The following is a 21,523-nucleotide window of genomic DNA, read 5'->3' as shown; positions in this document are numbered from 1 at the left end:
TTATCACAAAACGTTTGTATGTTTACATATGCTAATTAATCGAGCATTCACTCCCCTTTTTGGAGTGCATAGGCTCTATTGGTTGGCTTTATTAAGCTCCGGATTGGCTGAATATAGTGTCATGCAGACTAAGAGCTCACTGATTGGCTCCATGACAGAAGGAACAGAGGGATTTGAGTCTGAGGCGATCATGTGACCAAGCCCTAACAGCCACAGCAAAGCGTCTATTATTTGTTGTTCTGTTTGTACCTACATAGAGCAGCAGCGCTGCGGCCACAGAGGCTCCTGTTGAATCTGCAGTTGGCTCTCTCCCAGTGCTCAGGTATTTCTGCCGTCCTTTCAGAGGTACCCTTGTAAGGACTGAGGTCTCTCTCCTGCGATGCACTATGTGTTACAGGGTGGAATTGCACAGCCCCAGTACAGACAGCAGAAGCGTCTTCTCTCTCGCCCAGGGCTGTGCACTCGCCACTTAATCATCATTCCTTGCCCAATGCTTGCTAACAAGGGCAGCAGAAGTGGTGAGACTGACACTCTATAGCCTGGCACTTTATACCCTTGCAGACATCTGTTTATTTATTACCTCATGTACTAACTGTCATTCTGTTCCACAATTATAACTTTATCTTAAAATTGCTTTGGGATTTCTCATTAAGTATTGTTGTGGAATTCCTAAAGTTTTTTTTTATAACAAGGAATGTATATTCTATTAATACACTTTGCTGTTATAACACCACATCTGCTTTACCAGCTGTCACCTGTGTTGTTATATTCAGTAATACTCTGGGTTCAATTCAATTATGCGCGATGACCTCACGGGTGCAAGACATCGCTGCAACAGCCCGAACTCGCATAAAAGAACTGCGAGCAAAATTGTGCGAATTTGGTCTCAGAGCGGGCCGTGAGGAGTGTGAGATCAGCTGCTGTTGCCGGCATTTTAACGCCGTGGCAATAGCAACTTGCACTCTTTGCCGCTATTTGGATTAACCCCTCTGTTTGATAAGATCTTAGTTCTAGTCCTATTCAGCTCTGTTATATTAAAACAACCAAAAGTTAAGTACTCCCGTTCCTGCGCACAGCTTATATGGATTCTTGATATTCTTTTTACCACACAATGATATGATAATAAAAGTTTTCATAAATCAACATAAATAGGAGGTCTAAATATTCAATCAGTAGAATTCTTGACCCATATAGGAATATATAAACAACCATAGGCAAGATGATGGGCGTATCCCAAAGGACATTTGGGAACCTGATCTATCCCCTTGCAAATAATTTACCTTTGCAGGTTAATAGCTAGAACCATTGACAAATTGTTCTGGCTATTTGCTCTTAATATATATATTGATATATAATTGCTTTTAATATAAATATTTCATATAAACTCAACATATCCTTCACGGAAATGAGGTGAATAAGGAGAACAGGTGGATGGAGAGAAGTTACAGAGATTACATAAAGAAACCTTGATACGCTTACCACAGCACATTTTAAGGTGCATACACACGGTCAGATCTGTCAGACAAACGATGAACTACGAACGATTTTACCAACGATTTCATGAACTACTAACTACGAACGATTTTTGCCTGTATTAAAATGAATGAAATCTGACTGCAAACACATCAGATGTCAGTTATCGTTATCTGACAAGCGGGAACGCTCATCGTTCATCTGACAAACGTCAGATATGTCAGATTTTCCTTCAGATATGAACGATTTTTTAAAAATCGTTATTTGTACAGATCTGAAGGAAAATCTGACCGTGTGTATGCACCATTACTGTGAGTTGGGGTACGCCCATCATCTTGCCTATTGTTGTTTATATATTCCTATATGGGTCAAGAATTCTACTGATTGAATATTTAGTGGTGTAACAGATAAATAAACCTTTTTGGTTGGTGTATACTTTGTTTATTACGTGAGTATGGTACGTTAGTGATACATCCAAGACTTAAAAGTGTAGGATTATCATTTAAAATACAATTACGTATATATTTGAGACATACTATACCATTGGTGGTTTTTCCCTTTATTTTCCCTCTCCTGAGGAATAGTTTATATGGAAATCGCTATTTGAAGAATAGAATAAAGACTACCTACAGGATTGAAGTTCCCCATTGGTCAGAGACGCAGTTTGGAGTTGACTGAAATAAATGACTTTTAGACCTCCTATTTATGTTGATTTCGGAAAACTTTTATTATCATATCATTGTGTGGTAAACCGAATATCAAGAATACATATAAGCTGTGCACAGGAATGGGAGTACTTAACTTTTGTTTTACTGTACCCTTTTGGAGGTGGATGACCCCCTTTTTTGTACTCCCCAACTGCTGCCACTAGTGTGCGTAGTAGACTCCTTAACTTTCCTGTTTATAGCTCTGTAATATTGATGTTATTTCAGAATATGTGACGCTCTCAGAACAATATTGTCAGGTGAAATCTTTAGAATTGTGGTGTCAGATGAATGTACTCTGCTAATTCTTCTCATTACCATTTGACTGAGTAACAATTACCTGTGGTGTCAACCCTTGGTGATATCTATGTGATAGACCCGCAGCCTAACCGTCAGCATCCTCACACTGTCAACATTTCACATGAAGACGGTTCAGATGTGGACATTAAGAACATGTTGAACATTCTGAGGATGATGACATGGAGCCTGTCGACATATTTGAACTATCTGGACTGTCGACATATTTGAACTATCTGGACGTTATGGGGCGATTCAATTGTTTGCGGCAATTTCTTTTAGGCACCCGATGGAGCAATTCAATTGTTGTTCCGTTCTGGTGTGACTAGCTGCAAAGCACACGTTTCTGCTCGCTGCCTCCTGCGGTGACTAGCAGAAATGTGCTAGTCAAACAGGAGTTTGGTCACCCAAAGTAGTACTTTAGACGGGTATAGCCGATTGGCGCAGTTAAACCCGGAGCTTCTGGGCATGCACAGGCGGCACTCGTGCCCTATGGAGGGAACAAATCGACCCACATGAATATACACATGGTTACTGTCAACCTTCTGGCCGGATACCATAAGTGTAGAGCTGGACCGAGCGAGAGATGGATCAGCGGGTGGATAGAGGTGACCTGGAATATGGCAGGGCCCTCATCTAGTGTGTGTGTGTGTGTATGTATGTATATGATACACACACACACACACACACTCTCTCTCGTGGCCATTGAAAAGGGGGCATGTCTATAAGACGCGTCCCCTTTTCGTCATACTTGGGGCGTGTCCCCAAGCGCTGCAGACAGGGAGAATAGATGCCGAGCACATGCGCCCGGCGTCTATTCTCCGGCGGTGACCGGGTCACCGCACCCGCAGGGCGCTTTTACATATTATTACATATTACACACACGTATGGAGAGAGAGATAAAGTACCAACCTGTCATCTCTTAATTGTCATTTTATGTCTGTGTTTGAAGAATGACAGGAGCTTATTGGTTGGTACTTTATCTCTCTCCAAGCTTTAATAAATCTCCCCATAACTACTAATTTTATAAGGTGTGGTGGCTCTTATCTATGTGAATATGGCATCACTCACAGGAGTGCTCATTCCTTATACTTATTCAGTTTTAACTTGTTTGTCGATTATTGTGCGCTTACCGCTAGATAACCTATTAGTGTCTAAAATACATGAATGTCTGGTCCAATACAGCATTGAAAGGAATTTTTATTGGTACTGACAGAAAATCATGTTATCTGATGACCAGACTTTTTTTTTTCTGGGGATGCCGATGGTCTAAATGCCGACCGACAGCATCCCGAAGTGTGTATGACCAGCGCCGACATCCCGACGCCGGTCATTAGACCTACGCCGGGAGCCCGATACCCGGCTTACCGATCGAAGGTAAGCCGGGCGCGGACAGCCGCGCGCGGGGGGGTGTTCACTTAACAAATAGCAGGATCCATTACTATTATGTTCTCACATAAATGCTGCCCGAAGAACTTAGCCCTGCTGGTCAGATCATAGATTGTGTAGTCAGTTTAAGGGCCAATTTTGGTTAGATTTTAATTTTATAATCTGAAGATTTACTTTTTAAGATATTTCACTTAAATATGTTTGATTATGTGTTTTGTTTGACAGTTAGCAAGAATGCAGAGGCATATAAAAGATCTGGACATTAATAAAATCCTGCAAGTGGCTGAATCTTTGGAGAATATTGTATGTCGCTGTTTTGGACCTGATGGAGGACAAGTTCTATTTATTAAATCCACTGGTGATCTTCTTATTACCAAAGATGGAAGACGAATACTGGAGTGCCTTTTATTGGACCACCCTGTTGCAAGGTATTTTAGTTTTAATTTTAAGGAATAAATAAAAAGTACCCCAAATTGCACAGTGTAGCAGCCTGTACAAAATTATCTTGTGTCATCAACACTTCAAACATAAATCAAGAAAAAACAACGGTAATTCGGATTGTGCTTAAATGAATATATTGCATAAAAATGCCACATCACATTCTTTGATAAATAGATTTTAAATGATAATTTATCTCTCCTAATTGACGATTCAACCTCAGGTAGAGACAAAAGTATTGCTATAGTGTAATAAGTTCATATAATAGTCTTCAGTTCTCATGAGCATGCGAAAGGGAAGTGGCTTACCTCAAAATCTGCCACAGTGTCCTGGGAAAGGTGATGGGGCCACCTGCTAGGTTTTGCTTTTACAGCAGTTACGCTAAATAGGGCATAGAAGTAACTCCAGCAGCTTCAGAAACTTTTACATATCAATCATTGATTCCTGGACCTCCCACCAAGTGGTCTTAAGGACATCAGTAACCCAAAATTGAAAGTTTTTTGATAGTCTAAAATAATTGTAATTTTCAAACACAATTACACAGATTGCAAATCCTTATCAGATATATGTGACTCCTATGTCACATTTCAAAGTCAGTGGAGCATGGAAACATAACTGATGGAAAAATCCCGTGCACATCATATAGATTTGTAGCTTCCAGGGTAGGACGTCGCCAAGTTCTGCTACAGCTCTCCACCAACGCGTTTCGATCTGTAAAACAGGAGGGGACTGTTATACTTGGCAGTGGAAATAAACCAGTCTAAGGCAGTGAAAGTTTCTGGAAGCAGGGCATGTTACTTGTTATTATGGTCGGTTGTCAAAAAGCAAATAGCCCCTATAAATGGTTTTCAATCCTTTAAAGACATACAGATCTTTAAATACAATACAAATCAAAGCTTACAAATTGTATTAATGTACGGCATAAAAGCATCATAGTGAGCCTGCTTGCATTTTCAAATGCATAGTATTATGGATATTATGATTTAATCTCCAAAGTTGTATGCCTCCTGTGCAATGAATACAGACTGGCTTTTCTCTAATTTTCTATATATATTCATCCTGTGTGTTTCAACTTTCTACAGAACGTGTTCATAAGTTGTGGGCCTCCTAACTGTTTAAAGCCTGCACACAGCTCAGATTTACAGGCTTTAAATCTGATAGTATTTTAGAGGTAAACAGTTACTTCAGCGTTATCATATATCCTTCTATATGGAATATACATTGCAGAGATTATTTGCATTACTGTTGAAATGAAAATGGTATTTTGCTGTAAAACACTCAAATAGTTATTGGCTTTTAGACCACTGTGCAAACTTTAGTAATATATGTCTATGAACACTAATGCTTCGTACTGCAGCATATGATTGTATACAGTGCTGCCCTGTATGAGAGAATACAGCCAGCAGAACAGCTTGTTTCATGACATATAAGTAACAATCAACTGCTTATGGCTAGTAAAGAAACATATGCTGGGTCATCTCAGTCCACAAGCTGTCCTGCCCCGACCATTCTCCGTTCCCTTCTCTGTCTGTCTCACCCCCTTCTCTATACCACTCCGTCTGGCCACCCTCTCTCCCGCTACTCCTCTCCGGCTAGGCTAGGAGCCTGTCCCGTTGCTCGCTGCAGTGGGAGCCGTTGGAGGAGCGATGCAAGCCTGCAGAATGTGCCCTGGCTGCCATCTTGCATGCATATTTAAAATGGGCAGACGTTAGGAGATTATTAAATAGATTGACTGTTATATCTCTAAGTAGAATAAACTCTGGCTACTAATATCTGAGCACTACCATTGTACTCACTTCTTGCTAACTGTCCATGAAATAGGACATAGCAGCAGTTGGGAAGGGGCACAAAAACTAACATTCTCTGGCCCTTTATATATCCCTTGGTGCACTACCTTTTGGATATATTTACCACACAATGGATGTTAAATGGGAATGGTTGCTGAGAACACTTCTTGCTACTGTAGAAAAAGAAGATTAATAGTTATCGTTTATATGCATTTACTATATGAATAATTTTTTTTTTCTCCCTAGAATGATGGTGAACTCTGCCTCCAGGCATTACACTATTACTGGTGATGGTGTGAAATCCTTTGTTCTACTTCTGTGTGCAGTCCTCAGAGAGCTCCGGGCAACAGCTGATAGAAATGAAGGTCTGCTATATTCTGGGAACTCGACAGTGAACAAGCAATATCAAAGGCAAGGTCATGTGTTAAGAAGAATAAGCAATATTCTGTTGACCTTCCAGACCAGTGTTCTGGAGCCCATTATAGCAAAACATCTCTGTCCCCACTTTCTCTCTGTTTTTTCAAATATAAAAGGAGACATTACTCTCTGCAGAACCTGCATACAGCAAACACTGGATGCCTATTTCTGTGGCAGAATTGGATGTAACAACCGGATGTTTGTTAGTAGACTGGCCTGTGATTATCTGTATAGCTGTTTACTATGCATTGATATGATTCATGATGTAGTCAACTTAGTGAGCAAATGTTTCAATGAACTGCACACCGAAGTGCCAGGACTGCCCATAGATAATTCCAGGATATTACCCGGTCTGGTAATTCGCAGGCCTTTTTCTGTGTATTGTCCAGGAGAGGGAGAACTGCGAGCACTAATTGTGACAGAGCAGATCCATCAGTCTCTCTCTGCATCTGACATAGGATTTGTTGTTTCCTCAGGCATTCAGCTTCAGATTTCACAGCAATATGTAAGGGAAAGGACTGAACGTGTATTGAAACAATTGCAAAATAACCAAATCAAGCTAATTTTCTCAAGTGTTAAGCAACAAGAAATTGTACTTTTCTACGCAAAACTGAGTGGTATATCTATAGTAGACTGCGTAACATCAGAGGAGATGGATCTTCTCTGCACGATTACTGGAGCCTCCCCACTGTCCAAACCACTGGGTGATGTTCTTCTAACTGACACTTTTCTAGCAACAAGTTGCAAACCACTTTTAATTGGGTGCAACAAGTATGTACATCTTGTTTTAGGTGGTGTAGTGGCCTTCAAACCACACAGCCTTGTTTTCTGTGGGCCTGTTAAAGGTCTAACTGAGCAGCTTGCTTCATCTTTTCATGGTTCTTTTATAATGCTGAAGCAGTTGTTTCAGCCATTAGATACCACTTGGGAACAGCCAACAAATAATCCATGCAGTTGCGTACCAAATGGAAGTGTGTTAGCACAAGAACAAAGCTTATATTGCAGCAATTGCCTCAATGACTCAACAGATGAGAGCCATCTACAAAGGACTGAACAAGCCACTGTATTGCACTGCTCAGACAAAGAGGAAAAGGATGTTTCCAAATGTGCTGTTGGAGACTGTTTAACCAAATTAAGCACATCTCCTCGTAGATGCATGGGTACAGGTAATATGTGCTTAAGTCAAGCGGAGGAAAAATCCCAACATGATTTACAAGAGGAATCAGACTTTGTATCAAGTATATCAGTGGCTGCATGGACCAAAAGCTCTGCACATACTGCTACACAAATACAGTCTGTATCATTTAAAAATGTTGGCCTAGTATTGCCAGGTGGGGGATCATTTGAAATGTTATTACAACATCATTTATATAACTTTGCAAAAACATGTCGGGAGGCAGACCTAGCACTGATCTCTACTATGCTTGGAAATGCTCTGCTGTGTATTCCCAGGCAAATCTGCCAAACAAAGAAGAGAGAAAAATGTTTTCCACTGGTTTATTCACAATATACTGGCAAATTTAAAAAACAAGACCAGATAGATTTGACACAGACTGGGCTTGAATCTGTCTCCTGCAAGTACCAATTAGTGGCTTCAGTTCTCCATTGCATTAGTAAACTTGTGAGCATAAACTTGATTGTTGGTATAAAGAGAGAACCAAAAGCCAGCGTGAGTGAAGAAACTGATGAGGATATTTGAGCATTGAAATATGGAAAGGATGAGTCTGTGATAACTTTGCAATCTATTCTGTCTAATTCTGCTAAGCCTCAGTTATTCTACCCTTATAAGGGTCTGTTGTGATTATAGTGCTCAAAGCAGGATGAATAGAGTTTTCCCATATTACAGTATGATATGAGGAGCCTTAATTACTGTCAAAATTGGCTGTTTTTTATTTCACAGACCATGTTTCAGATTTTTTTTAATACTACAGTAAACACCACATCTGAAAACTGTATCTATCTTAAGGATTTTTACTGATAAGTGGACAAAAAATATTTTAATACTAGAAAAGGAACCCGGCTGGCATATGCCGGGTCACCTCAGTCCATTGCTCAACTACCACTCTATTCTGTCCCGCTTTCTGTTTGCTGGTAAGTTCTGCTTCTCCCACCCCCTGTTCCATTTTCCCGTGCTGTCCAATTATCTGGCTCCATGCTCCGCCCTGTTCCTTACCTCCTGGCAGACCCTTCTCCTCTCCTGATAGGGTCTATCACTCTGGCAGTGGGAGCTATTGGAGGCGCTTGCCACGGCTCTCACTGCTCATGCATGTAGGAGATGAGACAGACATTATTATATAGATATTTCTGTAACATGCACATTTTCTTTGTAAACTGTTTTTACCGTGTCTTTTTTTCTTTTTATATTTTAACAGTTTATTTTTTACTCATTTCATGGTAGCTAAAACAGCCTCAAAAAGTCAAGCAGCTAAGGGAATTTGTTTGTCAATTTAGGCCACACTCAAAGCCAAAGCTCATGTGGCTGAATGTGTTTGACTGATAACTAACTATACATTAGCTTTGTACTGTATGTACTACCGGTCTTATTGTTACTAAAAGATGTTGATGAAGTCAGTTGTTATGAATCTGGACACACAGCATTCTTACTAGCATTTTCACCTAAAACAACCAAATTAACCAACCAAATCAACAAAACCTCTAAATGTCTCCTGTGGTATCTGGCACCAAGACGTTAGCAGCAGATCCTTTTAAGTCCTGTAAATTGCGAGGAGGTATCTTCATGGCTCGGACTTGTTTTTCCAGCACATCCCACAGATGCTCATTTGGATTGAGATCTATGGAATGCTGTCATGTTCCTCAAACGGAATCCGTATGATTTATCGCCGGCCATGCTCAAATACCGAAAGCGGAAGCCCGGCAGGGGTGAAAATCCCGAAGATACAAAAGGTAAGTATTAACTAACCTTTTTTTTAACCTAATCCTCCTTTCGGGGTGCCTAAAGCTAACCCCCCCCTTCCCCGCAGCCTAAACCTAAGTCTCCTGGGGGGGTGCCTAACCCTAACCTCTCCCCAGGGGTGCCTAACCCTAAACTCCCGGGGGGGGTGCCTAACCCTAAGTCGTCGTCGTCCCCCCGGGTGCCCCTAACCTAACCCTCCCCATCTCTCCCCACACCCCCCCGCCCCCTCCCTCCAGCGCACCTGTGCGTGCCCGGCTTACCTTCGATCGGTGTCAGGCTCCCGGCGTAGATCTAATGACAGGCGTCGGGATTTCGACGCCTGTCATTAGAACTTTGACGGCTTTGGACAGTCGGGAACCCGGCAGTCGGGATTTCGTCCGTCGGCTTCCCTCTCAAACTATTCCTGAACAATTTTGTAGTGAGAGAGGGCATATTATCCTTCTGAATGAGGCCACTGCCATTAGGGTATACCATTGCAGTGGTTCTCAAACGCTACCCTCAGGACACCACACAGTTCACGTTTTCCAGGATACCAGGCAGGGGCACCAGGTGTATTCATTATTCACTGACTCATTTTAAAATAAGGAGCTAATTATTTTACTTGTGATTCTGTGAGGAGACCTGGAAAACATGCACTGACTGAGTTTGAGAACCGGAGTACCATTGCAATGAAGGGGTGTATTTGGTCTGCAACAGTGTTTAGCTAGGTGATAAGTGTCAAAGTAACAGGCAATCAGAATCCCATTATTTGTTTTTCATAGCCTTTTTAATGTCTACTTTAAGATTCAGTTTAAGCAAAAAAGGGACTTGATAACCCATCTGCCTTAGGTTTAGAATGCTTATTGAACCCACTTTTTTTTTTTTTTTTTTCTAGCATAAAAAAAGTATGAAGTAAAGGGATGTATAATGACTCTCAGTCAGGCAAGAATGATCAAGCATTTTTTTCTGGAATCTCCATATTTTGATTGACAAAGGGTCAAAATTCCAAAGTGATATGTGGATTAGGCACTGAGATGGGATTTTTATTCCACATACACCTCACACTAAAATTGGAGCATCAGGAGTGGCATTTCCGAGCAATTTTTTCGAAACTTTGAACCCCTATATCTCAAATATTATGAGGCCTAGAGAAGAAAAAATTTAATGGGTTTGTACCTATGTGGTAGTATCAAGTGTACAAAGTTTCATGAAAATATGAGTCAGTGGGTGTCTTAATTAATTTATTCTGGGTGATTTGACATGGAATGATGATAATCCAAAATAAACAATCATAATAGTGGTCTGTTGTTATATCTACCCAGTAAATTCATAACAAAACAATTCTTTTCACAATGGTGCTTACACTTTTGTTATTTTACAACTAAGTTTACATCCTCTACCAAATCTTAAAAAAAATATTTATTTATTGAGGGAAAACTGCACTATAATATATATTTATCTATCTACCCTTGTCCAGTTTACCCTTTTGCCTATCATAAAGACTCCTTCCTGCACCTGTGTGCAGATTTTCCATTCTGGGTTAATCATGTACAACTAGTGATTATATTTTGCTCCTGATCCCTGCAACGGTGGCAGACCTGAGATGAAGTGCACCTATTTGATATCCCTAAACATTACACAAACTAGGCAACCAACATTTTATTTTTACTCTGGGGTGACTAAACACTGAAGGCTGTAGTGATGCAAGATCTTACAAAGATCTTTTTGCACTGGACTTTTTTATATTGCATTGGGATTCATACTACTACCTCTGAACACCTGGACCAAGCCCTGGAATATCGTTACCATCTGGACTTACAGAGGCTCACTGTCACTTACCATATTTACAGCTACTCTAACCACATTGGACCATCCTCATTAAGGGAGTACCAACTTGCAGGACAATCTGCTGAAGAACCCTGCACTATTGGACCATAGTGGCCTTGTATGAGACTTATGATATTCATGTGACATCAGCCAATGGATTCCTTTAATACAAGAGGCTATAATAGGAACAGGTGTACATTGCATTTAAATATCCTAGATGCTTATTATTAAGTGATTTTTTTTTTTAATCATTATTTTTTTACACACTGAACATTCATGTATATGATGTTATCCTACATATGTTTATTGGTGTGGAAATGCCCAGGTTGATTGTGTAACGTTTTAATTATTACAAATCCATATTAAATTCATATTTTTACACAATCCTTTCCAATTAATTTAGTATATAAATGTGTTTATAGCACTGTTATTGTCTTTACTTATATGCAAGGAAACAAAACAGAATAAACAAGAGACCTGCGTGCGCAAGTACCCATTCATTACAAAGCTGCTCTATTGTACTGAGATCTGGTGACTGTGGCAGCCAGTGGCATAACTCCCAAAGGCAATGGAAACCTTTTGCCATCCGGGTGCCCGCTGTCAGGGGTGTACCGAGTGTCGAAGCCGGATAATTGGCTGAGACAGGATCAGTTTACAATCAGATTTGCACGACGCCAACTTGCAAATGGCGACAAGACTCCATCTTAGAAATAGGTCACAGTGCCATTTTGTCAAATCCACATAGTACAAAAAACACAACGCTAAATTGCTAATTAATAGCAATTCAAGACTTTTAACAATCTTCCCCAAACACATACTGACAGTGTTCAACATACATAAAAATGACTTTCCAACACATTAAAATCACCACAGACTTAAATATGAGCAGCGCAAAATAGTAGCAAATTAGTGGTGTTTTCTCTGCATTCACATTAACACAGTGCACAACGCAAAATAGCTCTATTAGCATGAGAACACTTTTGTTAATCCTTCTCAAAATCATACTGTCAGTAGTCAAAACACCTAAGGATAACATTCCAGCACATTGCAACACTTACACAGCGCTAGTTAGCGCTGTTCTCCCTGCACTCTCAGTAAAATACCTAGCCGCGAGGTTAACACAAATCTCATAGCGCAGAGAGTGTAATATAGTTAAACTGTTCTGTGCGTCTGAAACGCATTAGAACACTTTATACAATCCCAGTCTGGAGTCTTCTTGCTGATGCTGTTGATGGAGGTATCTGGTTCCAGAGCGCGTGCGTATGTAACAACTGTACCTTGGGTCTGTATGATTTATTTGCGCTAATTGTCTTTAGATCACAGCGTGTAACCATCTGTTTTTATATTGAATAATAACTTTTTGTGGTTTGGAAACACATTCAAAGTCTTAAGGCATTTATTTACTGTGTGACTCATTAAGCTAAATTGCGACAATTTTAGAAGGTATAGGCAGGATCGTACAGAGGTTTTAATTAGGTATTGATATGAGGTAGGAGGAAGGAGCAGTGGCAGACCTCCAAGGGGCTGCTAAGCAACCACATCAGTGACTTATCTCTTGCCGCACATTTCATAAGTGATTTACTGCAGTCACTGCTCAGCAGCCCCTTGATGGCCCCCTGGCAGGTCTGGCTGCCTTTGGCATCCACAGAGTTCAGCTGCAGTAAAGAGCACTGGACACCTAGCACCTATACCTATCCGGCTGTGCAAGATGCAGGATTTCTGGACATCTTCACTGGGAAGGAATTGTGTTTGTGTGTGTATGTGTTATTATTACATTTTATTTATAGGGCGCCACAAGTGGTCCGCAGCGCCGTACATGCAGCAAAGGGTACACAGCATTGCATTACAATACAGTAACCAAATTATAAACAGAGCACAAGTAACAATTGGCACACAATTCTCCATACACAATACAGTTGGAAAGGTGAAGGCTGTCCTAGAAGTGCTAGAGAAGAGGGCTGTGAGACAGGAGGAGGACCATGCTCCTAGGAGCTTACAATCTAGGGGAGACAGACAGATGACATGAGGAATGAGTGTATATGTATGTGTGTGTGTGTATATATATATATATATATATATTAAACACACACATTTATAGTGTTCACTGTAGCTCCGGCGGCAGGCAGGGCGCCGGAGCTAGAGAGGGCAACCTTGTAAGCGCGCCTGAAAAGGGGGCGTGGCCATGAAAAGGGGGCGTGTCTATAAGATGCGTCCCCTTTTCGCCATACTTGGGGGCGTGCCCTGCGCTTACGGACATGCCGGGCAGCCCCCAAGCGCTGCCGAAAGGGAGAATAGATGCCGGGCACATGCGCCAGGCATCTATTCTCCGGCGGTGACCGGGTCACCGCATATTTGTCCACCCGCGGGACACTGCGTCCCGCGGGTGAGAACGGCACCCGCAGGCTGTGAGGGCAGGGCGCTTTTTGCCCTCCTCCTGGAGGGCAGGGTGCTTTTTGCCCTCTAGAAGGAGGGCAGGGCGCCGCGCCCCGCTAAAACAGCCTAGTGGGAAGGCTACATTTACATGATTCCTTCCCAGTGAGAATGTCCACTGTAGCAATGTATTGCACAACAGGATAAGTGTTGATGATACCACAAATGACAGTAAATAGAACCCTAAAAGTTTTATTTTGACAATTCGTGCACCACCTTCAAACAACTACTGCTCACTTTACTTTCATTGAATAAGATTGTGTATATATTTGTGTGTGTGTATATATGTGTATGTGTATATATGTGTGTATATATATATATATATATATATATGTGTGTGTGTGTATGTATATATATATATATTTATATTAGTATCAGTCAAAAGTTTGGACACTCCTTATCATTCAATAGTTTTTGTTTATTGAAATTATTTTCAACTATGAAAGAACACATATGGAATTATGTTATAAACAACTCAAAATTCTGTTTTATATTTTTAGATTCCTCAAAGTAGCCCCCTTTTGCTTGGACGACAGCTTTGCACTCTCTTGGCATTCTCTCAATCAGCTTCAGGAGGTAGTCTCCTGGAATGGTTTTCCAACAGTCTTGAAGGAGTTTCCAGAGGTGCTGAGCACTTGTTGGCTGCTTTTCCTTCACTCTGCGGTCCAACTCCAGACCGCAGAGTGAAGGAAACTGGGTTTAGGTCTGGTGATTGTGGAGGCCAGGTCATCTGACGCAGCACTCCATCACTTTCCTTCTTGGTCAAGTAGCTCTTTCATAGCCTGGAGGTGTGTTTGGGGTCATTGTCTTGTTGAAAAACAAATGATGGTCCCAGTAAGCACAAACCAGATGGGATGGCATGGTGCTGCAGAATGCTGTGGTAGCCATGCTGGTTAAGTGTGCCTTGAATTTTGAATAAATTACCAACAGTGTCACCAGCAAAGCACCCCCACACCATCACACCTCCTCCTCCATGCTTCACAGTGGGAACCACACATGCAGAAACCATCCGCTCACCTCTCTGCGTCTCACAAAGACACAGCGGTTGGAACCAAAATTCTCAAATTTGGACTCCTCAGACCAAAGTACAGATTTCCACTGGTCTAATGTCCATTCCTTGTGTTTCTTGGCCCAAACAATTCTCTTCTTGTTGTTCATCCTCAGTAGTGGCTTCTTTACAGCAATACGACCATGAAGGCCTGATTCACGCAGTCTCCTCTGAACAGTTGATGTTGAGTTTTGTCTTCTACTTGAACTCTGTGAAGACTTTATGTGGTCTCTAATCTGAGGTGCTGTTAAGTAGCGGTTTCTGAGGCCGCTAACTATAATGAACTTATCCGATGCAGGAGAGGTAACTCTTGGTCTTCCTTTCCTGGGGCGGACCTCATTAGAGCCAGTTTCATCATAGCGTTTGATGTTTTTTTGCAACTGCACTTGAGGATACATTCAAAGTTCTTGAAATTTTCCGTATCGACTGACCTTCATGTCTTAACGTAATGATGGACTGTCGTTTCTCTTTACTGAGTTGAGTGGTTGGTGTCATGGCCAGGGTTTCTCGGCATGGTAGTCACGGGTATTACCTGTGAGGTCGTTGTGGTGGGGGGTCTCAGGCAGCGGTGCTGGTGTTTGGCGAGGGGCATTGGCTGTGCGTGGTTCTGTGCTGGCACATTGTCACTAGGCCTGGTGAGGTCTGGCGGTGTTTCCGTTCCATTGGCATGGGCACCGCCATCTTGCTTGCGGCCATGTGATTCCGGCTGTCCAATCCTGGTAGGTCATGCGCTCATTCCAGCCAGTCACAGCGCAGCACTGAGTATTTAGAAAGGTCCAGAGCCTTCCTTCCTTGCCAGTGCAATGTATTTCTCAGCTGCGGCTGAGAGAGAGTACCTGTACCTTACCTGCCTGCCTGTCTGTTACGCTACTAGCCTGAACCTTGCCTGCTCCAACCTGCTGAATTTACCCTGCACCCTCCCACATACCTTTCACCTGCCTGAGTACCTGAACCTGCTGTTCACTGCACCGTGCATCCCTTCACTCCCAGCTGGACTGAATTACCTCAGCCTGCTTTTGTTACAGCTCACCATCCCTGTATTCGTTACAGCTCATCATTCCTGCATTCAGTTACAGCTCATCATACCTGCATTCTGTTTCAGCTCACCATACTTGTTTACTGGACTGTTCCTGCCTGTCACTATCTGGACATTTTCCCATTAACCCCCACTACAGTTATCAAGTGCACTTTAGTGCTATACCTGGACTTTTCATTTGCCATTCCCATGTCTTCTACGTCACCTATTAAAAACCCCACTTTTTCATTTAAGTCTGCTTCTGTGTCTGCTCCTATCACCACCCCAGGTCCACAACAAATTCAGAACCTCACAGTTGGTGCCATAATATGGATTACAACAGTAGTCAAATAGTGGTGTCCACTGTGTACTAACCCTATCTCTGCACAACACAACTGATGGTCTCTCTCAAACACATTAAGAAGGCAAGTAATTCCATAGATTGACTCTCGACAAGGCACACCTGTTATTTCAAAACCATTCCAGGAGACTACAGTACCTCATGAAGCTGATTTGAGAGAATGCCAAGAGTGTGCAAAGCTGTCCTCAAAGCAAAAGGGGATTACTTTGAGGAATCTAAAATATAAAGCATCTTGATTAGTTTAACACTTTTTTGTTTACAATATAATTCCATTTGTGTTCTTTCATAGTTTTGATGTCTTCATCAGTATTAATCTACTATGTTGAAAACTATTTAAATAAACAAAAACCATTGAATGAGAAGGTGTGTCCAAACTTTTGACTGGTACTGTGTGAGTGTGTATGTGTGTGTATGTATATAATATATATATATATATATATATATATATATATATAATTTATTTCTCTTTCATCCTGTAAGGGACACTGGAACTAGTACACTGGGGTATAGAGGCGTGGATAGTTGGAGCTGGCACGGTATAGAGGCGTGGATAGTTGTAGCTGGCACTTTAAATAATAAATTAGAAGTGTGAAGCTCCTCCCCCTCTATTTCCCACCAACCCTCAGTTTAGAAAAATGTGCAAGGAGCTGGTTCACTCTGGACAGAGTTCCAGCATGTTGCTTTATTTTATTTTTATTCAATTGTATTACCTAGGCTGTCTGCCTAGGTTAGGGAACCTTCGCCACCTATGCAAAGGTTGGGGTCCAGGTCCCTGGCATCCTGAGTCACATCAGGTGGGACTGCACAGGGCTTCTATTAAAAGACTGACAGCTCCCCTCCACCATCGCACCATGAGATCCACAGGGAGTGCACAGGGCTTCTATTAAAAGCCTCTGACAGCTCCCCTCCGACGCCGCATGAGACCGCAGTGAGTATGGCGCTGCGTGCATCCCCGTCCTCCCTGTGTTACTGCCCTGCTGTGATGGATGGAAGTCTTGTCCATTGGGCCACCTCACATTGTCCGCTCCCTCTCTTTAGGCACTGGCTGGGAGTCTCGCTACAGCGGCTTTGACTACTCTTGCCCCGCCGGGACGTGTAAGCAAGTGGAGTGCATGGCAGTCAGAGAGTGGAACGCTTATCACTGTGGGAAAGGACTCATAATTTTCCATGCCTTCTGCTTCTCCCCCTGTTAAGGAGGGGGTAGAGCAAATACTCCTCTGGCGCTAGCGGCGCTGGTCTATATATACATATTTAAAGAACACATCAGCAGTTCACTTCCCACATGGGAAAGTAAATTTATATACATGGCGCTGGGATGAAGAGAAGTAGGTGGCGGAGCTTCAAGAGCACAGGCTATTTTGCACACAGGCTGTAACTAACAGTGCTGCTGCTGTTTTCACTGGCTCATACACTCATTCTCCCTGCAATTCTCCCAGGCTGAGTACAGGTGCCATTTTGCAGAGACTGCAAGGCTGGAGAGATTCTCTGGGCACCTTCTGATCCCTTCTACCCAGGTTCCTTACAAAGGCTGTGAGTACACTGGTGCTTATAGGAAATCCATTAATTGGGGTGGGAGGGGTGTGATTCTCCCCCTCTGTCTCCCATTAGCCTTCTGATCTCTAACTGTATATTTTCATGTTGTGTGTAAGGGGGTTGTGTGTCTACCATGACAGGCCGGGCAGTCACCAAAGCTTCTCAGAAGCTGTTTGTTTTGTTCTAAATGCAATAACAAGCTTACACAGCCTATAATCCTACTGGTACCACAAGATGTAATTCGTGTACAGTAGTACATTCCCCTGTAACCTGAATACCTCGCCTACTACTCCGTGGGCCTCAGCCCTAACAGGCATTATAGTTTTACATCAGTGTTGGCCGAGTCTCGAAGGTTACAGCCGCCTGGGTTCCAGGATGGCCAAATCAGTGGTTATGGGTTCCATTAGCAACCCCCCATTTCCTATCATAAATGCCTCACCTATCACAGGAAAGGAGGATGAAATAGAGGAGGTTTTGGGAGGAGCATGTTTATACTGCAGGACTGAAATCTGGTACTCAGGGGGTAGAGCCTTTAATCTTGGCGGTCAGGCAGGTACTTATTTTCCCAGTAGACTTAGTACCTGACTAGTTTGATCTCTTTGGTAAACAGCCTCCTTCATCTCTGATGGACGAGAAAATGCCTCCACTAGTGGATGCTCTGTTCCTCAGCTATAAAGGAGACAGTTGATAACTGGTCTGGTCTCCGGTAATTCTAGAGCAGAGCTATGAGTATTAATGGAACACATACATTAATCTGCTGTTTACCTGGACTAAGCCTCCAAGAATACAGATCTCAGCACGTATATCTGCCTTGGCTGTTGCAGCTCGCAGAGCTTTCTGGTTGACCTCTTTTCAGGTAGATGGAATCCAAGAGTGCGGTTGTAGGTCTGCAGTTTTCTGGCAATACGTTTTTTGGTCCAGATCTGGACATGTGGATGTCCCAGGTCACAGGGGGTAAGTCTACCTTCCTCCCTTCATCTGCCCCAACACCCAGAGTGACTTACGTTGCTCCCACTTTTCATTCCTTTACTGTCCCGCAGCCCCTTTAATTGGTAAAGCCAGAGGTGCTTCCACGCAGATGATAACGCAGTGAGTTCTAGGTTTACTTATCAAACCTTACTTGTTATAAAGAATAATGAAATAATACCCACAAATACAGATTCTAAAATAAATGACAATGCTTTTACTTTTAGACAGCAGTCTAATATATGTATTTTGCCAGTGCAAAGTTGCAACAAAAAAACCTAACACTTAGGTTATTTTAGCAGCAGTAGGAATACTTGTAAAATAAATTTGTGACACCTAGTGCCAGTCATACCAGTCAGCCAATTCATACATACCGCACGGCAACTGCGCCCAGCACCCCTTCAGACCCTCGATGTGCTCCCTCTCTCCCTTGTCCTCCGACTGCCCCCTCCCTCTTTCTCTCATGAGCTTTACACTATACTTCCAGTTAACCCAAGGGAATATTAATGTTTTTAATATTCATATGTGCTAGACATTGATTGGTTATATGTCTTAACCAAAATATTGACATTATAATGTTATCTTTCTGTTCCCATGTCATCATTGCTCATCTAGCCTTCACCTCTGACTATTGCAGACAAATGCTATCTTGATTTTAACTCTTTTTGTTTATAAAAACTGAGACTCGTCTGCAGTTTTGCACACTCTACAACTGACATTTTAAAGCTACAATTCTTTCGATTACTGAACCATTAAAAGAAATGGCTGCCTCATCAGTTCTAACTTATACATATCTCTGCAGTTAATCGCACCTGCATAGAAATAAACACTGATCTCTACATACTTTTTAATACATTGTATAATATACTTTTAGATCAAGCATTAAACAAAATGACTGATGCAACAGGGACCCATCTATTTACTTTGGAGAGGAAAAGGGTAGGCCTTATTTCTCTCCAGGCCTGAGACCATTCAACAAATGAAAAACAGCTGCACCTCGCACAACTATACTACTACTGAATCTCATCCTAACATTTCTATATATTCTACATTGCAATATAAGGGAAAATAAAGGAACATAAGCATGCATATATTCGGAAATTGCTGAAGGAATATGTACGACCACATATTCCTGCGTTATCAGTCCATCCTCATGAACCTTCGTCATAACTCCGCAGAAAGTTCATATCTCTCATAAATTGCATCATCTGATTTCTTCTTAATACATTGGAAAATATTCTTGAAGCATTTCACTAATATATAGAAAATCAACAATATTATCATGACAAAAAAATATTAACCTTCCCAATATATGCATAATATTCCTTAACCAATTGTCAACCCATGCGAACCAAATACTGGGGTTCGACCAGGTGAACCAGCTGTCGGGAACTACACCCTCACGTTTATTTATTCAGCAAATTCATTTTTAACCCAAGTAACTTCATTTAATCTTTATTTTATTTCTTCTGCATCAGAAAAATTTGTGTTGTTTGTACAACACTTTAACCCATATACTGTTTGTAATATGACATAGTATCCTGAAATTGCAGCTGTAAGGTAGTGTGTGCAGCATTTTAATTCAGTATTTTATTGCTTGAAACTCTCTTACCACAATATCTGCGATATTGTTTATTAATAAGACCCATTCCAAAATAATTCACCAGTAATCATTTATAAGCTCTATGCCCACACACACACATATATATATATATATATGTATATATATATAACCCTTGTGGTAGTGTCATGGCTTACTAGACAATGTGTTAAAAAAGCATTATAAGGAACATTACAACGGGCACTCGTTTCATCCATGGTTTCTTCTTGCTTGTTGCATTCTGCGATACGATGACTATGTTTTATTGTACCCCTACATTTCTTCTGTTCTTACAGTTTATTAATGCACTCACATATATTTTTTTATTAGGTTTCGTATATTTAATAATTTCTAAAAGATCCCCAAACAAGTTTAATTCTGTAAGATTGTATTACAAACACTGGTTTGCAAATAAGTACCTTCTGCCATACCGTTTTATTAATACACATGATGTTATCCTGATCATACCTTGGATACCTTGTGAATTCCAAACATAGGGAACCTTTGACATTATAAGGTTCAAGTGTGTGAGTTCCACATAGTAAGTGAAGTGTTGTTTGATTTGAGTGCAATGAGATAAACATTAGCACATTTCCTGAATGACATGGTGACTACATACCCAACAATCAACTTTATTGTTCTTTCTATAAGCTCATAAGTGTTAAGGGAACAAGTGTCAGTTTGTATAGAGGTGCTGTCTTTGCACCATTGTATACCCCTTTTCTGAATTTAAACCACAGAATTTACATATACACCTTGGAATTGTGAGGCAAACCTTCACACCTTTGCCTTACTTTAATGGCTCTTCTTTTCCTATATTTCACTAGATACATCTTATACCCAGTACCAGTATAAGTTCTTATTTACCTGTATTTTGTTACGTTTATATATTTCTTTTTTAAACCTTCTAAATATTTTTATATATGGGCTATTAAGATTTTTCACCTTGGTCTTCTGACCATCCTCTGATCCGTACCTAGACCTGGGAGTATCAGTAGTAAAATGAGTGTGAGCCTCTTTTATAGCTCTTAATGTGATTAACACCCTATCCCTTACAATCATGGCTTTCAAAATAGGAGTGGAGTCTACCAATATGACCCCAGCAGTACCCCTAGGATAACTCTCCACGCCGTCCTCGTCAGTCACCAGTACTTGTCAGCTCTTATTCACTAGAAAAAATAAAAATTAAAAATGCAACAATAATAACTGTTCCAATTAATGGATACACAGAGGCTTGTTCATACCTAGCCATCTTTCTTTTTCTTTGTCCACAATCCGCAGAACACTACTAATACTGTCCCCGATTCTGTGAACCTTATCCTGGTCTAAACTGTGGCTCTGATCA

At 41.4% G+C, this 21,523-nt stretch overlaps 1 protein-coding gene across 2 annotated transcripts; it reads left to right on the top strand.

The window, feature by feature from the left end:
- The first annotated feature begins 215 nt into the window (after positions 1–215).
- On the top strand, positions 216–12,542 carry BBS10 (Bardet-Biedl syndrome 10). Of its 2 annotated transcripts, XR_015871789.1 has the most exons (4): positions 216–322; positions 4,089–4,291; positions 6,335–9,409; positions 10,294–12,542. XR_015871789.1 is itself a non-coding variant. In XM_088452552.1 (3 exons), exons 2-3 carry the CDS (start codon positions 4,098–4,100, stop codon positions 8,202–8,204), a joined length of 2,064 nt encoding a protein of 687 aa, XP_088308678.1. In that variant the 5' UTR covers positions 216–322; positions 4,089–4,097; the 3' UTR covers positions 8,205–12,542. The 2 variants fall into 2 exon arrangements, 1 of the variants encoding a protein (XP_088308678.1); XM_088452552.1 differs by having other exon boundaries at positions 6,335–12,542.
- Positions 12,543–21,523: the final 8,981 nt, after the last annotated feature.

The sequence above is a fragment of the Taudactylus pleione genome, unplaced genomic scaffold (genome assembly GCF_031769625.1).
Source record: "Taudactylus pleione unplaced genomic scaffold, aTauple2 ptg000038l, whole genome shotgun sequence".
Classification (NCBI taxonomy): domain Eukaryota; kingdom Metazoa; phylum Chordata; class Amphibia; order Anura; family Myobatrachidae; genus Taudactylus; species Taudactylus pleione.
The sequence above is the reverse complement of the archived record's forward strand: the minus strand, read 5'-3'. Positions and strand labels throughout refer to the sequence as shown.